Genomic DNA, 15,864 nt, shown 5'->3' on the forward strand with positions numbered 1-15,864 from the left:
TCACAGTTTTTCTACAGAACTGTCAAATTACGGTATCAGGTAAAACATGCACAGACTGGCTGGCTGCTTGTGTAAACAGAGATGGATGAAAAGATTGGCTAACGTTTTCAAGAGTGACTAGTGATAGTTGGTGCCTTGATTTTTAGGAAGTAGACATTTCTTATGAGACAGGTATTCTGAGGGCTGGTGCTTAGATCTTTTTGGACATACCAGCCTTTCCCCACAGCCTTTTAAGAGCACATACACTCATTATTACTGACTAGTTATCCAGCTCTTAGTCTTGGTATATATAATAATAAATATTCACCCCAAACTTCAGAATAATTGTCTTTATCATTCTTGATGGTATCCTGCTTCTCATTTCCACCTAGGTCTGAAATAATCTAGAGTATAATGAGCAAAATTTATTTTCATGGGATTCTCAGATGTTAATGAACATGGTGTTTCATTTATATCCCACTTTTCCATCCTTGAATTTACCAGGCTCCATTTTAAATCAAGTCGGGTAGTATGCCCCCAACAGCTCTTAACAGACTTTTCCAGAATATTACTGCTTTCAGGGACAGACCTTTTCTAATTTTCAGTAACATTTATTCATGTACAGTTGATATTCTTTTTGTGTACAGCAGTGATAACCCTTCAGTTTAATACCTTATTTCCCACTGTGATAGTATACGGGCAATAATCATATTCTTTTTACCGCTTATTTTGCTAGGCTTTAAAATCCAGGTTTACTTCAGACTAACTCTGATCCCATGGCCTGAGGACATCATGCACTCTCCTGAAGTGCATCTTCCAGCCTAGTTTCCCTACTAGTCCTCATACGCGCCTCTCTCAGAACAGGGGACATTACTCTCCCCTGAGCTGGTGGCATGTGGGATTTGTACAACAGTATGAATGCCTCAAACAACATAAATTCAAGGAGGAAGTCTGCCTCTGTTCCTCTGAGGTACATATACCACGATCTTCACAAACTGCTTGAATGCTGCTGAGAGAAGTTTAGTACCGTAGTTTTGTCTATGCCCTTTCAGAAGTCACCAGCTTTCACTGGTGTTTCAATCGTGTGGGAGATTTCTTGCTGGAATATCTGCAGCCACCTGAGAAACAGGGATCGGCTGATCAGTTTGAGATTAGTGTCATGTTTTGAAAGGAGTTATTGTGAACTGTCCAGTTTTGCAACTGCTGGTATTTGTGGTTTGGAGTGGATATGCTTGACCTAGGCAATGACAGGTACTTAACAAATAATTCTGTTAATAAATAAGTAAAGATGGCAGCTGACCCAAGCAGCACCCGCCTCAATCAGGCTGCTGAAGACATGCAATGGTGCTTCACTGGCAATTGTCAGATCCACCGTGCATCTCTTATTCATGGACTTCTATGAGTGGGTTAGATTGCATACTGCAATCAATTGAAATCAACTCCATTCATTGCATTAGGCTAACTTTAATCCCTTAAAAATAATTTTAAATATACATCCCTTTACAGGCACATTAAAAATGTCAGGCAGCATGTGACACCATGCTGACATTTTAAGACATCTGCAGAAAACCAAAGAGGAAATTTATATCCAGAGGTAAGAGGGGTTTCCAGTTTCTGGTAAAACTGTGTTGTCAGGGGATGAGGAAAGGAGGGAGGGGAAAGGATCAAATTGAGTTTCAAGGATCAAACTGAGTTCAGGGCAGATGCTGGAGAGACAACAATGTTTCATTTGGCACTAGGTGCACAGAACTGACAAGCAAACACAGAAACTCTTGTTTAACTCTCAATTGGTGCATTGTTTATCCATGATCTGAGGGTGCGACCTTCCAGAAGGCTGTAAGCTGTGAGGCTTAACACTGCCGCTCATCAGCTCATAGCAGTGAATTGACCCAATGTGAGAAGAATATAGTACACAAATGAGACCACAGATTGTTGAACATGTCTTAAATCAAGAATGAGAGGAAAGGAATTTGGTAAAACACAGAACGCTTTATGATCCTGAAAGGGCTCCGTACATTACAGTCCAAACTCCGGTAGCATTATTCTGTTGGCTAAAAAGGTGACGGCAAAGAACAAATTAACATTGTTTTGCCAGGAATATTTGTAACATCGTTCATCATTTCATGTTGTTTTTAAACAACAGTAGAGGCAATGTCAGTATTATTGCTCAAACCAAACTCAGACAATTGCTAAAAGCAACCTATTTCTATAGAAATACAGAGAAATACTGTTCTCCTATTTCCACTAGCAGGAGATTGGGGTTTTCAGCAGATACACATTATATGATCAAATCTGAAAGATTACAGTAACTACCTTGTACTTAGAACAAGAAATAAGTTTCTGTTGGCAGATTTTAACATTCCAGTGACTACACTCCTTATCTAGAAAAGAACTTTTTAAAAACAATAAAATGTTTTTGGATGTAATTATGGAGAAAAAGGAGCTACGGATTGTGAAGGATTTGAGAGCTACTGGAAGTTATGCTAATAACCACAACTTTCAATTTCCTTGGCTTTCTAAGGACAGCCTGAAAAATAGATCCAGGAAAAAGCTACAGAGTGACCATAAGAAGTGGGTGACTGGATTTTTTCTCACTTGGACTTTTTGTATAACAAGGAGGTAGGGAAGAATTTTTCTGAAGGACAGGAATAAAGATGATGTAGGTAATGCAAAGCTCACAAAAACCTCAATATTTTAACATTCCTGGGGCAGGTCGGAAAATGCTTATACGGAGGGCTAAGTTCTGCACGGGTCTGGGTACCAAGCCATCCCAAAGTCTTTATTTTGAAAAATGCCTGGGTACACTTTTCAGAAGTTAAATTACTACTAGACATGAAACCTGATGTTCTGCCCATGTTTAGACTGTAGAAATGTTAGTTAATACATCTGTGGAATTAACACAAATTATGTTCAGACAGGAATAGAAATTAGAATAAAGAAAAAAAAAAGGCACCAAGAGAAATGAGATCCATGGAAATTTGAGAGCTGATGACAAGAGACTTTATTCTTGCAAATGAGCATATATAATACAAACATACCCTAAGAGTATTAAAGAACAAAATATGCACCCTAGCAATATCTGACTTTTCTACGTGATGTAATGATCTCTATGGATAATAACAAATTAAAATAAAAACTTCAGCATTCCGAAGGAAATTGGAGCAATAGATCTAGAGTTCACTAAAACCATTTTAGCAGGAAATACAGTTTCAAATAAGAACAGAGCCCACAGCACTGTCCAGATCTGCACCATGATGCCAGCTTTGTTGGTAAGGGGGACTCGAGTGGCATTTCCACTATGAAGGCCTTCACTACTTCAACATCAACCCTAACAAGAAATCTAATGGGAAGGAGGACACGCTGGCCTCTGAGACCTACCTATAGTCTCTCTGGGCTGAACAGGATGTCCTAATCCTAATATGAACCTCTACCAGCCAACAAAGCAACTCTTCCCACTTCCAAAACATTGTTGAGCCACATCTCCTTTCTAATGCCAACTGTTACTCCACATGCTTTGGCTGAGAAAGATTGCAGTTGAATTCCCACTCTGAAGTCCCTTGCTTCCTTCACACTAACCCTCAAAACACCACAACCACCTTGCCCAACTCCAAGAAAGAGTGCGGAGCTACAGCTCTGTCCTGAACCCATCCCTCATCCTTCGTCTGCCAGCTAAGCAAGACTGCAGTGATATTAACCCTAACCATAACCTTAGTCATACCCAATTGAAAAGCATACTGATCCTTTCCATCTCCAGAGGAGCACTGGGCACTAGCCCTGAGCTTTCCATGACACTAATGCAATTTTCACACGGAAGACTCACATTTCCCTATTTGTTATGTATATCCTAGCCTTTTTTCACTAATTAAATGAATTGGGTTTTTTACCCACGAGGGACAGGCACAACCACACAAAGTATTTGACAGAATCAAGACTTTTACATTTTAATTAGAAACTGCATATTTCCTATTTGAAGTGGAAATATAAGTCTGTAATTTGGGAATATGTGAAATTTTAAAGGAAAGGATAAGGTAGGAGTAGACGGTAAATGTGGAGCTGTAATTAAATTTTAAAATAAAACAATTTTGTTAAGGGGCAAGAGGGAAAGCGTATGAAAAAAACAAGTGTTAAAGGAGAAGGAACTCAGTGCTCTGCTGTGTGTAAAGTAATGAAACAATAGTTTTGTTTGAAAGGTTCCCCTCTTTCTCTTCAAAGAAATGTCTTCCTTAAACTCTCTAGGTCTCTGTTCCAGCCTTCTCTGAACCTGCAGCCTGTTTCCGATTCTAATACACGAAAAAGAGACATATAAACAACACAATTCAAATTGCCCAAAATCTTCATATGGGCCTCTGTAATAGTAATGAGACTGGCTCAGCTGCTCCAGTTCAAGCTTTCATCTCATTTATTCATCGCAACGTGCCCTCTGGCTGTACTGAAGGGTAGGGGGATTGCTCTTGCCTCAAGGCAGTTTGCACAGTGCAGAGAACTGTGCTGCCTTATGGGAGCGTCCTTTAGGGCTCTGAGTTTGAAAGGAGCCCTTCACTCAGAGTCCAGTGCTGTGACCTGGATGTGTGCACTGCACTTGGGCCAGAGGAAGAGGTCAGAAGAGTCTGGCTTGCTTTGCATGTGTACGTGGTGTCCAGGGTGTGTGAATTCATAGACTGTCCTTTGGAAATGATGGTGCTGCACAGGACAGGGTCTGACAGGGACAGATTTTCTCATACTGTGCCTAGAATGGGAAAGTGAGTTTCCAAATCCAGTCAGTCTCCACTGGCTCCATCTAGAGCATCATCACATAAACAGCTGGAATTATATGTAATGCAGAGGCCTGTCCCGAAAGATCAGGACTGAGGGCTTCAAACTGCTTTTGTACAGGTCATCTGCAGCTCCTCATCAATAATCCTCAGTTATTATCACAAACTAGTGAAAGGTTTCATTATCCTAACACAAATCAAGCTTTAAACATACATATATTCACACACAATGCTTTTCTGTGATAGATAAAGTGCTTAAAAGGAAGATTCTGTATCGTTTTGCAGATGGAGAAACTATGGCTAACAGAGGGGAAGTAACTTGCCTGAAGCAATGCAGAGGGTTAAAAGAAGAGAAAAGGGAATAAAATGCAGGAATTCCAGGTCCTCACTCAGTCCATTAACAAGTTGAAGTGACTTGTTACAAGTGTACCACAAATGCACAACTGTTTCTGCCAGAAATTTGAGGAGATTGGTTATAACATGCATAAGGAATGGACTTTTTTAAACTAAACATGTGAAGACCAATTATCCTTTTGTGTAATTTCACTGATTACAACCTCTAAACAAAACAGAAAAACTGTCTTTTTTTGTTTGGGTTTTGTTGTTTTGTTTATTTTTTTTTAATTTGACAGCTTTGCTTCATGCCTGAAGGAGATAAGGTTTCTGGATTATATTCTGGTTTTACCTTGTAAAGTAGCTTGTAGCCTGGAGGTCTGAGTCCTGAGGACGGAGGTTATCATACACATACTTCAGATCCTGAATGCTGTTTAGCTCAGGCAATCCTGCATGCAGCATCTTAAAGTAAATAAATATCATTAGTCCACTAACTATTAAAAAGAAATTTAAATGAAATGGGGCTAACTGGGAAAAGAAAGGTTTTACACCAAAAGGACTTCTTGTAAAACACAAAGTTTTGCTGATCTGAAAAGTGGTTCTGATGCCAGAGCAATGCCTGGAACAGTAAAATAAATACATTTACATTTACATGTGTAAACCTTCACACTGAGGTGCTGCAAAGAGGCATGGATCAAAATCATTGATCCATTTTAGTTATTTATTTTTTCTTCAGATATCATATTCTCAATGTATGCACTGCTAAGCTTCGTTCGTAGCCTTCTAATGGTGATAAAGGGAAAGCGACCAAATGAAGCCACCCGAACAATAGTTAACCACGTTTCTGTTATGCTCACAGTGTTATCCTAGTCCTAATCCAATGTAGTGCAACATCACCTTCTCATTTGTAACTACTGATTCCACCATCACCGCTCTGGACTCCTCCTGCAAAGGGATCATAGATTCACTCCCTTTACAGTCAATGGAGGAGGAAGGTTCCTTTAGACGTCGATTCATAGCAGGAGCCCTGACCTGGGCACAGACAACTGCCCTCTGTAGAAGTGTATCACTCTTCGTGGATGTGGGTCAGGTCTGTTCTAGTTAGTTGGCCAAGTCAGGTTCAAAAGACAAATAGTGCAAATATTCCCCTTGCAAAGTAACACAAGCAGCAGGGTAGACAACTGAGTGTGTCCAATTGCCCATACAGCTCTCTCCAAGCATTTTAAAAAGTCAATAACAAAAATAATTTTGACTCACTTCAAAACCTACTGATTTTTCTCAACAATCACAGTAAGTTGAGAGCGATGCTTTGTGTGTAATGGAGAAAAAAAAAATCACTCCTTCACATTGCTCAGAAGGAAATGTATCTAAATTTGCAGTTACTGCTGTGCATTCTTCATTGATATTTATGTCTAGCCCAGACAGAAAGACCCACTGAGTTTTGCGGATAACGGCGAAGAAGGAAGCACTGCTTTTATTTTAAGGTTTGGTTGAGAGGTGAATAGAGTAAGGGGAAAAGAGATGGAGGGGTATTTTCCTTACTCCTTCAAACCTTCTCAATATTTTAAAGTCAAGTTTCAGTATTTCTTATATTTTCTTTTTTGGCATTATGAGGAAAATCTTGCTTTGTATCTGACCCAATGTATACTACTACTGGACAGTTAGATTGTTGTCTCACAGAGTTCTGACTAGCAAGGAGCAGAGAAAATGAGAAAGCTCAATGAAATGAATTTCAGTGAGTTGAGAGCAGGGACAATATTCAGCACTTAAGGACACACAGTGCTATTTATCTGTGTGCCTTCAACTCATTTCTAAAAGATGATAACTACTCCTGTCCCCTTTAAAAAAAAAAGAGAGTCACTGAATAGGCAAATTAAGCTTCTTGCCCTGCATTAGAAAATGGAACAATGCCAGATATGAACATAATCTGAACGATCTGTAGTGCAACTGAAAAACAGGATTTTTTTTTTTTTAGGTTCTCTGCATTGCAGGAGGTGGAAAACCATTTGCTGAAGCAAAAAAAAGTCTTTAGCTGGGCAGTACCTACAGAGTGCTTTGCTGGCTGTGAGGGGTTCTTAGAGGCTTACTGTAGTGCTTCATCCCTTTTGCTCCATATAGCATATCTTTCGTGTTTCCAGTCCCCTGATGGAGGAGGAAACTGTGGCTAGTGATACTAGATGCTAATTAAACAAGACATGGAACAACTGTTCAGAAAACAACTACAGGTCGCCCAGGGCAACTCAAATGTCACTAGAGGCCTAAGTTTAAGTGTCTGCACTGCTCCCCTCATTTGGCCACACATATGTCTGGACCTACCACACTCAGTTATCCCAGGCCTTCTGACCCACTGAGTGGAGCTGCCTATGCTCTCCTTGGGCCTGGATTCAGAGCTGGTGTGTGACGCTTAGCCCACAATCCCATGAAAAATGAATAGTCCTGGCATGTGCTTTCCATGCGTTAGACCTCCAAAACGGGAGTGTTTCCTGATCCTCTTTTCCCAAATGCTGTTTCTGAGTTGTAGAAGGGTGAAATTACTTGTATGGGGACATGGGATTCTTGAGTCTTAGATCTGCTCTGTCTAGGTACTGTCTCCTGTTTTATTCTATTAGATCGACCTGTTTCTTGTCACATCAGAGGCAAATGCATCAATTACTTGCTGTCTAGTGTCACCTCTAAGCCCCTTTTAATAATTTTCTACCTGAAAAATCTTTATAACAGCAATGGATTTTGCATTTTTTTAAACTAATCAAAAGGTGTTTGTGTCCTGCAATCACCCTCTTTATAATAGTTCACATCAATTTTTTAACGAGAGCAAAGCTGATAAACTACAGGCATTTACACAGCTGAACTCTGCCAGCAGACTCTTGGGTCTCCCACACATTTCTGCTTTTGAAAGTGATGGAAACTTCATGGATTGTTTCTTACTCCCAGTAGCAAATGTCAGTACAGCTCTAGAAACATGCTGCTCACCACCAAGAAAAAGCATCGAGTCCTAAACTGGGCCCAAAACCCCAAACTGTTGTTCATAATCACAGTTTGCTAGAAACCACTAACAGTTACTGACCATCCAGAACACAGTTTACCACTCCTGTGAAGTACTATACTTTTTAAAAATATCCTTATTGTTTAGATTTTTAACCATGTTTTATAAATAGCATCTCAGGAAACAGAATGTGGGAGGGGAAAGAAAGATTAATGATGCAGATTTCCAGATCGTGAGAGAAATCTTAGACTGTCACTGATACAAATAGGCAGTGGTTAGTTTATCTTGCCCCTTTATGATAACACCTGATATTTTGTATGGAAATGAATCCAAAGTGGAACTTCTTCACAGTCTATTTACTTTTCTTGAAATGACCCATGAAACTAAAACATTTTGATACTTACAGTTTCCGACCAAGACTCCATTTCAAGCGCAGAACCAGACTCGCCCTTCCAAACATCACTGGCAAAAACAAGGCGCTTGCAAACTTGTCTTGTTTGTTTAGTTTCCTTTTGATATGAAGTGCTCATCAATGGGGTGTGAGTATGCTGCCAGTTATTTTTGAATTATGAAATGCAACACAATTGACTGAACTGCAGCCCATTGACAAATGTTAAACATATCTGTACACTGACTTTTAGCTCAGCACTATTACCTCTCCTTAAAGATCAGCAGAAACAAAAGAAGATGCAGCATGTCCTGAATGTTATATCCAGGCAGAGACAGCTAGTTATTTCAGAGCTCCTGCCAGGAACATTTTCCTAACACTCTCTCTTTGTTATCCCAGAGTAATGTAACATCATTATCTCTGCTGACTGCAGAAAAAGGGACTGCACTGGGGACAAGGAGGTGGGCAGAAGATGTAGTTATATTTGCAGCACGAGGTCTTAGGCAACCTGTTCAGAAATGCAGAGATTACTGCTTTGGATGAGAGAGCATGGGTGCTCCTGAGTTTTCCAGAGGCTCTTTAACTTAGACAGTATCTCCAACTGCACTCTGCACTGCTTTCACTGCAAAATCATGCTTTATGACAGGAATGCAGTTTTGCTGCACCTTTGTGACTAGCAGGGTTAAGACGTCTGGGGCAATCCTTCCTGCTTCATATTGGGAAATCACTCACTGTACCACTGCATGAGAATCCATGGACAAGACAGAAACAAGATGAGCAAATTCTTGCCATTTCTCCCCTCCCCATTGCAGAAGTTGGAGATGACCGAGCACTGTTTACGGAGCAACTTCTTGGCTGTAGCCCAACCTCAGCAGGGGTTCTGTTCATAAGGTTATGTAGATTTTTTCATGCACAGACCAGTCAGCTAAGTTTTGCATGGGGCCCTGGACAAAAGTTTTAGATTAATACCTTAGCCAAGCAACTTAGCAAATATTAGTTAATTTAATATTCTTATTCTACCCATGAAGGGGGAAAATCATTAACTTTTCACACACAAGTAAATAGAGGCATAAAACAGTTATGGAATCTGCCACAACATGTGAATCAGTAGGAATACTTAAGGGATAAAAACTCCAAGAGGTCTTAAAATCCTATACAAAAGGATTTTTAAACCTGTGTTAATATGGGTAGTGCTCTTTTTTTTCTGTGTTTGCCATCCTAAGAAGGGAGTGTGGAGATGTGCAAAAAACCATTCTAATGGCATCACTGTTAGCTGCTGTGCTGCTAGGTACTGTCACATCACCCTCTCTGTGAAATATTTAGTTTATTTTATCTTGCTGTAACCATGAACAGGATTGGTAAATGACTGTTAGAAGAACTAGAAAAAGGGCTGAGTGAAATTCCTGAATGTGAAACTTGTATCCGGCTTCTTTTGCAGTTTTCTGCTATTTTGTAAAAAAGAATGCATTAAAAGAAGGAAAAAATCAAGCAGCTTAGCTTGTCTTTTCTCAGAAATTAGTACTGAAACTGGATAGGTTTTTAGCACAGGAAGTGCCAGCACTAACATTTCCTGCAGTGCAGCTGATACCTCTTCAAATCATAGCGCTACTGGAGGCAGCAGAGAAGTGGTAAAAGGGAAGAGGACACCAGAGGAAATTGATTTTTGGTTTCATCCTCAAGCTTCTTACCATCTCCAGCAGTTTCAAGAGTAACTGGCTGTGTCTCCTGACTATATTATAAGCTCGACAACAAAGCTCCACAAACTCTTGAAAACGCTGTGGGTTTTTTCCACCTTCTGTGATGAAATACTCCATCTCTGATGTGAAGATGAAGGGAGCTCGGTCCCTTGAAAAGAGAAAAATTACATGAGAAATTTCACCGAAAATAGCAAATCATGCAAGACAGTTAATATTTGTAACTCATTATTCACATTTGTTTTTCCACTATTACCTTCCTCAATATTTCATCTCTCCCTTCCTCAGTGTGGATAGCTCTATTGCTCTGCCTGGTGTCACTCACTAATTGGGGCAGAGACAGGTCTTACAGCAAGAGCTTCTTAGTGAGAAAGCCATCAACTGAACAAGTTTGGAGCTTACATGTTTTCTTCTGGCTCTTCTTTGCTTTTCTTTGTAAACTCTCATTGCTTTAATTTATTGACTCCACCCTGAAAGTGAATCTGGAAAAAAGTTCTCTCCTGGTATTGAAATATTTAAAAGTTGTTCTCAAAGAGGATGGGATATAAATATCAACTCCCACTAGGCAATAAGTGAATTTAAGAAAAAAACTACAATTCCACAATCCAACAACAACAACAAATACAACATATGATGCTATTATTAAATATACACCATTCTAAAGGGATGTTTCTGACCCAAGTTACAACAGAATAAACATAAACATATTGTGTTGTTTTCTGTACAGTTACTCTGTATTTACCCTAGAGTAAATGAGGTGCAGAATCTGACACCATGTCTTGCCTTTTTTTTCTTATCACTAGCATAGTTTGTGGCTATGGCATGCTACTGCAGAAGAAAACAGATTAGCCAGGCTTCTGCTAATAATCCTGACATCTGACAGTTTCAGAAAGGCCTGATATACTGCATCGTTGCACAGACAAAACTACTGCAGTGATTTACTCATCACAGCTGTGTATGCAGAGGCACGTAAACAGATTAGAGGGCTATGTTCCAAGGAAATATACACAGCGTGTTAATCCTTAATTTAAAACGAGCCCAAATAAACCGATTTTTTTGGGGAAGCCTGAATGCAGAAAAAAATTTGAGGATCTCAGTTTCTTGCTAAAACCTCAAACATGGGCTGAGTCTGAACGCACTCTGCTTGCTGATTCATTTGTAAATGAGACAGAGAAGCTTTCTTAGGAGTTTTCCTCATTTTCCTATGAAAATACCTGCCTTCTATTATCATAGAAAGAATGTCAAGTTGCCATGAGATTCTAGGCTGCAGCTGGAAGTCCTAGTTACAAGAAATGTTCAGGTGGCCTTCCCTTTCTTATGTCTGGAAATTCTTCCTGTTTTACATTGAAGACAACTTTGAAAGCAGACCTCCTATGGGTGTCGTTCACCTCAAAGCAGCCCCGGCCATCAAGGGTTTTTTTAATACATTATTCAATTTCAGCTAGGTAGTACTTGGAATGATGAAGGTCCACAATAGTAATTCTTATCCTTTCCTTCCACATTTTTCTGTATTATGCAAGATGTGAGTTCACAGTGTGATAGTTATGTTGCAGTATGACTGTTACATAGTTATTGTGTAGTTTTGTGCTGTAGCTCTCAGAGAATTACAAACCTGCGTCTATTACTGATTTCAGGGAGCAAGATTTTCCCAGAACCTTCATTCATCATTCATTCATTCATTCATTCATTCATTCATTCATTCATTCATTCATTCATCTTTTAGCTTATCTTTTGTTTAGCAGTGGTATTTAAAGTAGACATTAAGTATTAAACAAATTGATGCAATAAGGGTCACAGAAGTCAATTTGTCGAAGCCAATAAGAAAAAGAGAGTGAGCCAGAAAATTAGCAACGTTAACATTTTCATTTATCTGTGGACAGAAGTCTAATCTAAATCCTGATTTAAAAGCATTTTAGCATCTTAGGAATGCTTAAAAAACAAATCTGTTTCTTTTCTGCATTTACATTTTTGGGCTAAAATATTCCAAGTCAAAACTACTGCTGTAAAGGTCCCATATGATGTATTATGTTCAAAATTCACATTTGATTTCTGATGTCCAACTGCATCAAGAGACACAATTACACTATGAAAACATAGCTCTTTCTGAGCTAGTCCAAGTCTCCCATATTAAGCTCGTTGAGCCGAAATCAGATACTGCAATCAGAAATTACTGGAAGAAATATGGTGTTTATCATTGTTGGGTTGGGCTGTGGGCCAACTTCCACATAATGCAATGACTGCAACACTAGTCAATTCTCTTACTGTTGCTGCTAAAGGATCCTTTTGAACATAAAACTGATATTTTAGTACTTATTTATAGATTAATTTACTTGTAAGATTATTTTAAGCAGTTTTACAAGGTTCTTAAATTTCTCAGTATCATTTAAGACTGTCTTCTAAGGTGGTAGGCCTGTCCTCCCTTGTTAACCCACAAAATACAATGTAGAAATTTGCTTTCCCTGGTTTTGCTCAAGGTCTTGTGATATCAGAGCCTCTCCTGCAAGGTAACCCCTGCAATCAGTCAGATGCTGAAGCTCCATTCCTGCATGTGTCTAAGTAAGCCGGCTGCTCGTAAAGGGAACACTTTGCAGTTGAAATTAAAAAAACACATAAACCCAACTTAGTATAGGAGACAAGACCCACTAGAGGGAATAATACAGTCATTTATCATGAGAATATTAAAAAGCAAAGTTTCAGTGGGAGGAGACACTCACTTCCTGGAAAGAACATTAAGGATTCTGAAAAACCAATTGACAGGGCTGAATGTCTGTGTATAGATGCAAAATGTTCCTTGCTGCTTTCACAAACTCCTTTGAAATATAAAAATATAGAAGGGGATAGTCTAAAAACTACTCCAGCAAAATTACAAGCAGCCAAGTCAAGTCACCATCCATCATGCATGGGAAAATTTACGTCAGCAAACATAGAGGCTGTTTTAGCCTACATAAGAAAAAAAGCAACGCGTGCCCTGGTATTGCATGAGCATTCTAATTTATCACACACAGACACATGCAAATGAACCTCACCCCTGTGCACAGCCTGTATTTCTATATTTAAACCAGTACATCTCTAACTGACAGCCATCTTCGTGGCACATAGCTAAGATCATATATGCATGATGGCATTTATTCAGAAGACATGTAATGCATCCAAAGGCCTGGTAATATATGAAAGACATAACTCATTTGGACATAAATCTATTACATAGCTTGCTCACATGAAGTTATCTAAAAGATATAAAAATGAAATACTTCCTACCCCAAAACATACCCTCAAGATCCCAGCTAAGCCCTAAAATACTTCACATCCATAGGATGTTCAAAGACCGATGACTCTGTTACAGCCAATGGGACAAGAGCCCGTTGGCCTAAAATCTGTATCTGTTAGAACTTGCTGCTTCCATCAAATTAATGAAACGACTGGCATCAGTTTAACAAAACTGGTATGATGAAGTATTTTCAACTAAAAGCCTTTTACCATATCTCCGTAGAAGACCAAAAGCCTTTTTTTTCCTTTATGTTGTGCTAAAGAAATACAGAATTGAAGCATTCCTGAATGACCTCTACTGTATAATGGGAATGTCAGGTACCATCATTTCTAGGGAAAAAAGCCTCATTGAGAGAGCTGGTGTGGCTTGAGATAGACCAAAGATGTACAGCCAATAAGCCTCCCAAAATCATTAAAGCTACCTTATCACAGCTCACTTACTCTTTTTTTTCCCCCTTTTTTTTTTTCCCACTAAAGCCCTAGATGAGATTAATGAGCCCTTTGGTTTTATAATAGAATTCAGTCAAAAAGGCAATACCCCCATTTATGACAGCGTCTGATTGCAGTACTGGACCTTAAAGACTTATACTTTACTATGGCTGTGACAGAAGAGTTTACTCAAGTCATTCAGTGAAAAGCAAGGCTAGTTTTATGGTGGTTTTATTCTTTTTTTCTTGCGTACTGCTTTTAGAGATTTAAGATTTTCATGGGAATGTGTTTTGCAGTTCCTCTGGAGATTAAGAATGTTTGGATGATATGTCGTGAGAGGGAGGAAAGAAAGGAAACCTCAAGCAACTGAAGACATCATCATGCAAAAGAAACTTTGTCTGGGGTGATGGGAACATTTACTGGGACTTCACCGTAGGCTAGAAATATGCTGCCTTCCAAGAAGACCAGTAAGATCATCAGGATTTGTTATGAAACACTAGATGTAAACTGATTAACAAAGCTTGCAAGGTCAACAATGGTTTTAGTTTTTCCTGCTATGAATCTCACGGTGCAGAGCATTTAAGAAAGATACATTGACTTCCTTTTATATTAAGTAGAAAAAGCATATGAGATAATCAAAAACAAATGACCTTTACTCTGATCCAATCTAAACTTCCTAATAACGTGGTTATGGAAAAGTTCAACTCACACACAGTAATACAATATCAAAACAGTTGTAGGCCAAGTTGTCATATGGACATAGGAGACAGTGCGTGAGAAACCATACGGAACTGTTTGCAATTTAAAAATCAGCTGCTCAGCAGCGTACGCCCCCATATATTCCCTGACCGCTTTAAAACCATTTCGGCTGAGTCAAGAGTGACTGATAGTATTCAGCATGACTACGTGGAATTTAGATGTATCCAGTAAAACAGGGAAAGCTTTTAGGGAGTGTTTGAATGCTGACATCCTTTCCTCTGCAGCAAAAGCCAAAAGCTTATTGAAGAACACACTCACACAAAATAAATGAACATGAGTACTTATTTCTCTAAGCCAAGTGAAAATATCTAATCATAGTAATCATATTTATTTGTAGACACAGAAAAAAACACAAGCAAGCGTATTCCTTTCATATATTAAAGAATGAAACAGTGAACAACTGCACAATACAATTCGTCTCAAGCAAGCACATAAAAGTCATTAAAATATATGCCTAGAAAGGGAACCACAAGAGATACTCCATCTTTCTGCTTACCAGGACAAGATCAAACATAAACATGCTTCTGAGATGCTTATTTAGCTTTTTCTCAAAGATTTTTAGTGACAGAGTTCTTCTCCAATCTCCCTATCAAATTTCTGTTCCAGTATCTCCCCTCACAGAGTTTTTATCCTTAATGCCTAATTTAACCTTGCTGTGCTTTCATCCTGTTAATTCTTGTTCTTTCCTAAGGGAACATGAAGATCCCATCTCCTTTACAGCAGCCTCGAACGTATTTGCAGACTGTTATTATGTCTTTCCTCAATCTTCTGTAGACAATTGTTTCAACATTTTCTCATAAGTCTTGTTTTCCAGATGTCTGATAATTTTAATTGCTTTTCTCTGGACTCCTTGTAATTTCTCTGGGCTCCTTATCCACATCTTTCTAAAAGTAAAATGTTGAAAATATTCCAGCTGAAGTTTTACTAGTGTCACGTGAAGCAAAAGGATTACTTCACATTTCATGCTTTCCAATTCAATATTCTATCATCAACTCATATTCAACTTCTCTGCAGTATAACTCTCAGATCCCTTTCTGAAAAACTACCCATCACTGCTAGTCCCAACTTTCATCACAGTCAAAAACTCTTATAATAGGCCTCTACTAAAAAATGAACAAACATATTCTCTCTCCCATCATACTGGTTGCTAATGAAAACACTGAAAGATGTCAGTCCCATCACAAGCCTGTTATAGGAGATGACAGTCTCTTCAGCAAGCATAGAATCTAAATGACATAAATATATTTTAAGTGACCTCATAACAGAGCAGTAGTTCTGAGC

General features: G+C 38.9%; 1 protein-coding gene across 1 annotated transcript in view; it reads right to left on the reverse strand.

Annotated features, from left to right (window-relative positions):
- Positions 1-15,864, reverse strand: part of PIK3C2G (phosphatidylinositol-4-phosphate 3-kinase, catalytic subunit type 2 gamma) — a 215,084-nt gene that overhangs the window by 46,527 nt on the left and 152,693 nt on the right. Inside the window, exons 24-25 of the mRNA XM_009332846.1 lie at positions 10,123-10,279; positions 5,416-5,525 (exon numbers count right to left, since the gene is read on the reverse strand). Coding sequence (XP_009331121.1) covers positions 5,416-5,525; positions 10,123-10,279 — 267 coding nt within the window. The remainder of the gene's footprint in view (positions 1-5,415; positions 5,526-10,122; positions 10,280-15,864) is intronic.

This window comes from Pygoscelis adeliae, unplaced genomic scaffold (assembly GCF_000699105.1).
Source record: "Pygoscelis adeliae isolate BGI_AS28 unplaced genomic scaffold, ASM69910v1 Scaffold38, whole genome shotgun sequence".
Lineage (NCBI taxonomy): Eukaryota > Metazoa > Chordata > Aves > Sphenisciformes > Spheniscidae > Pygoscelis > Pygoscelis adeliae.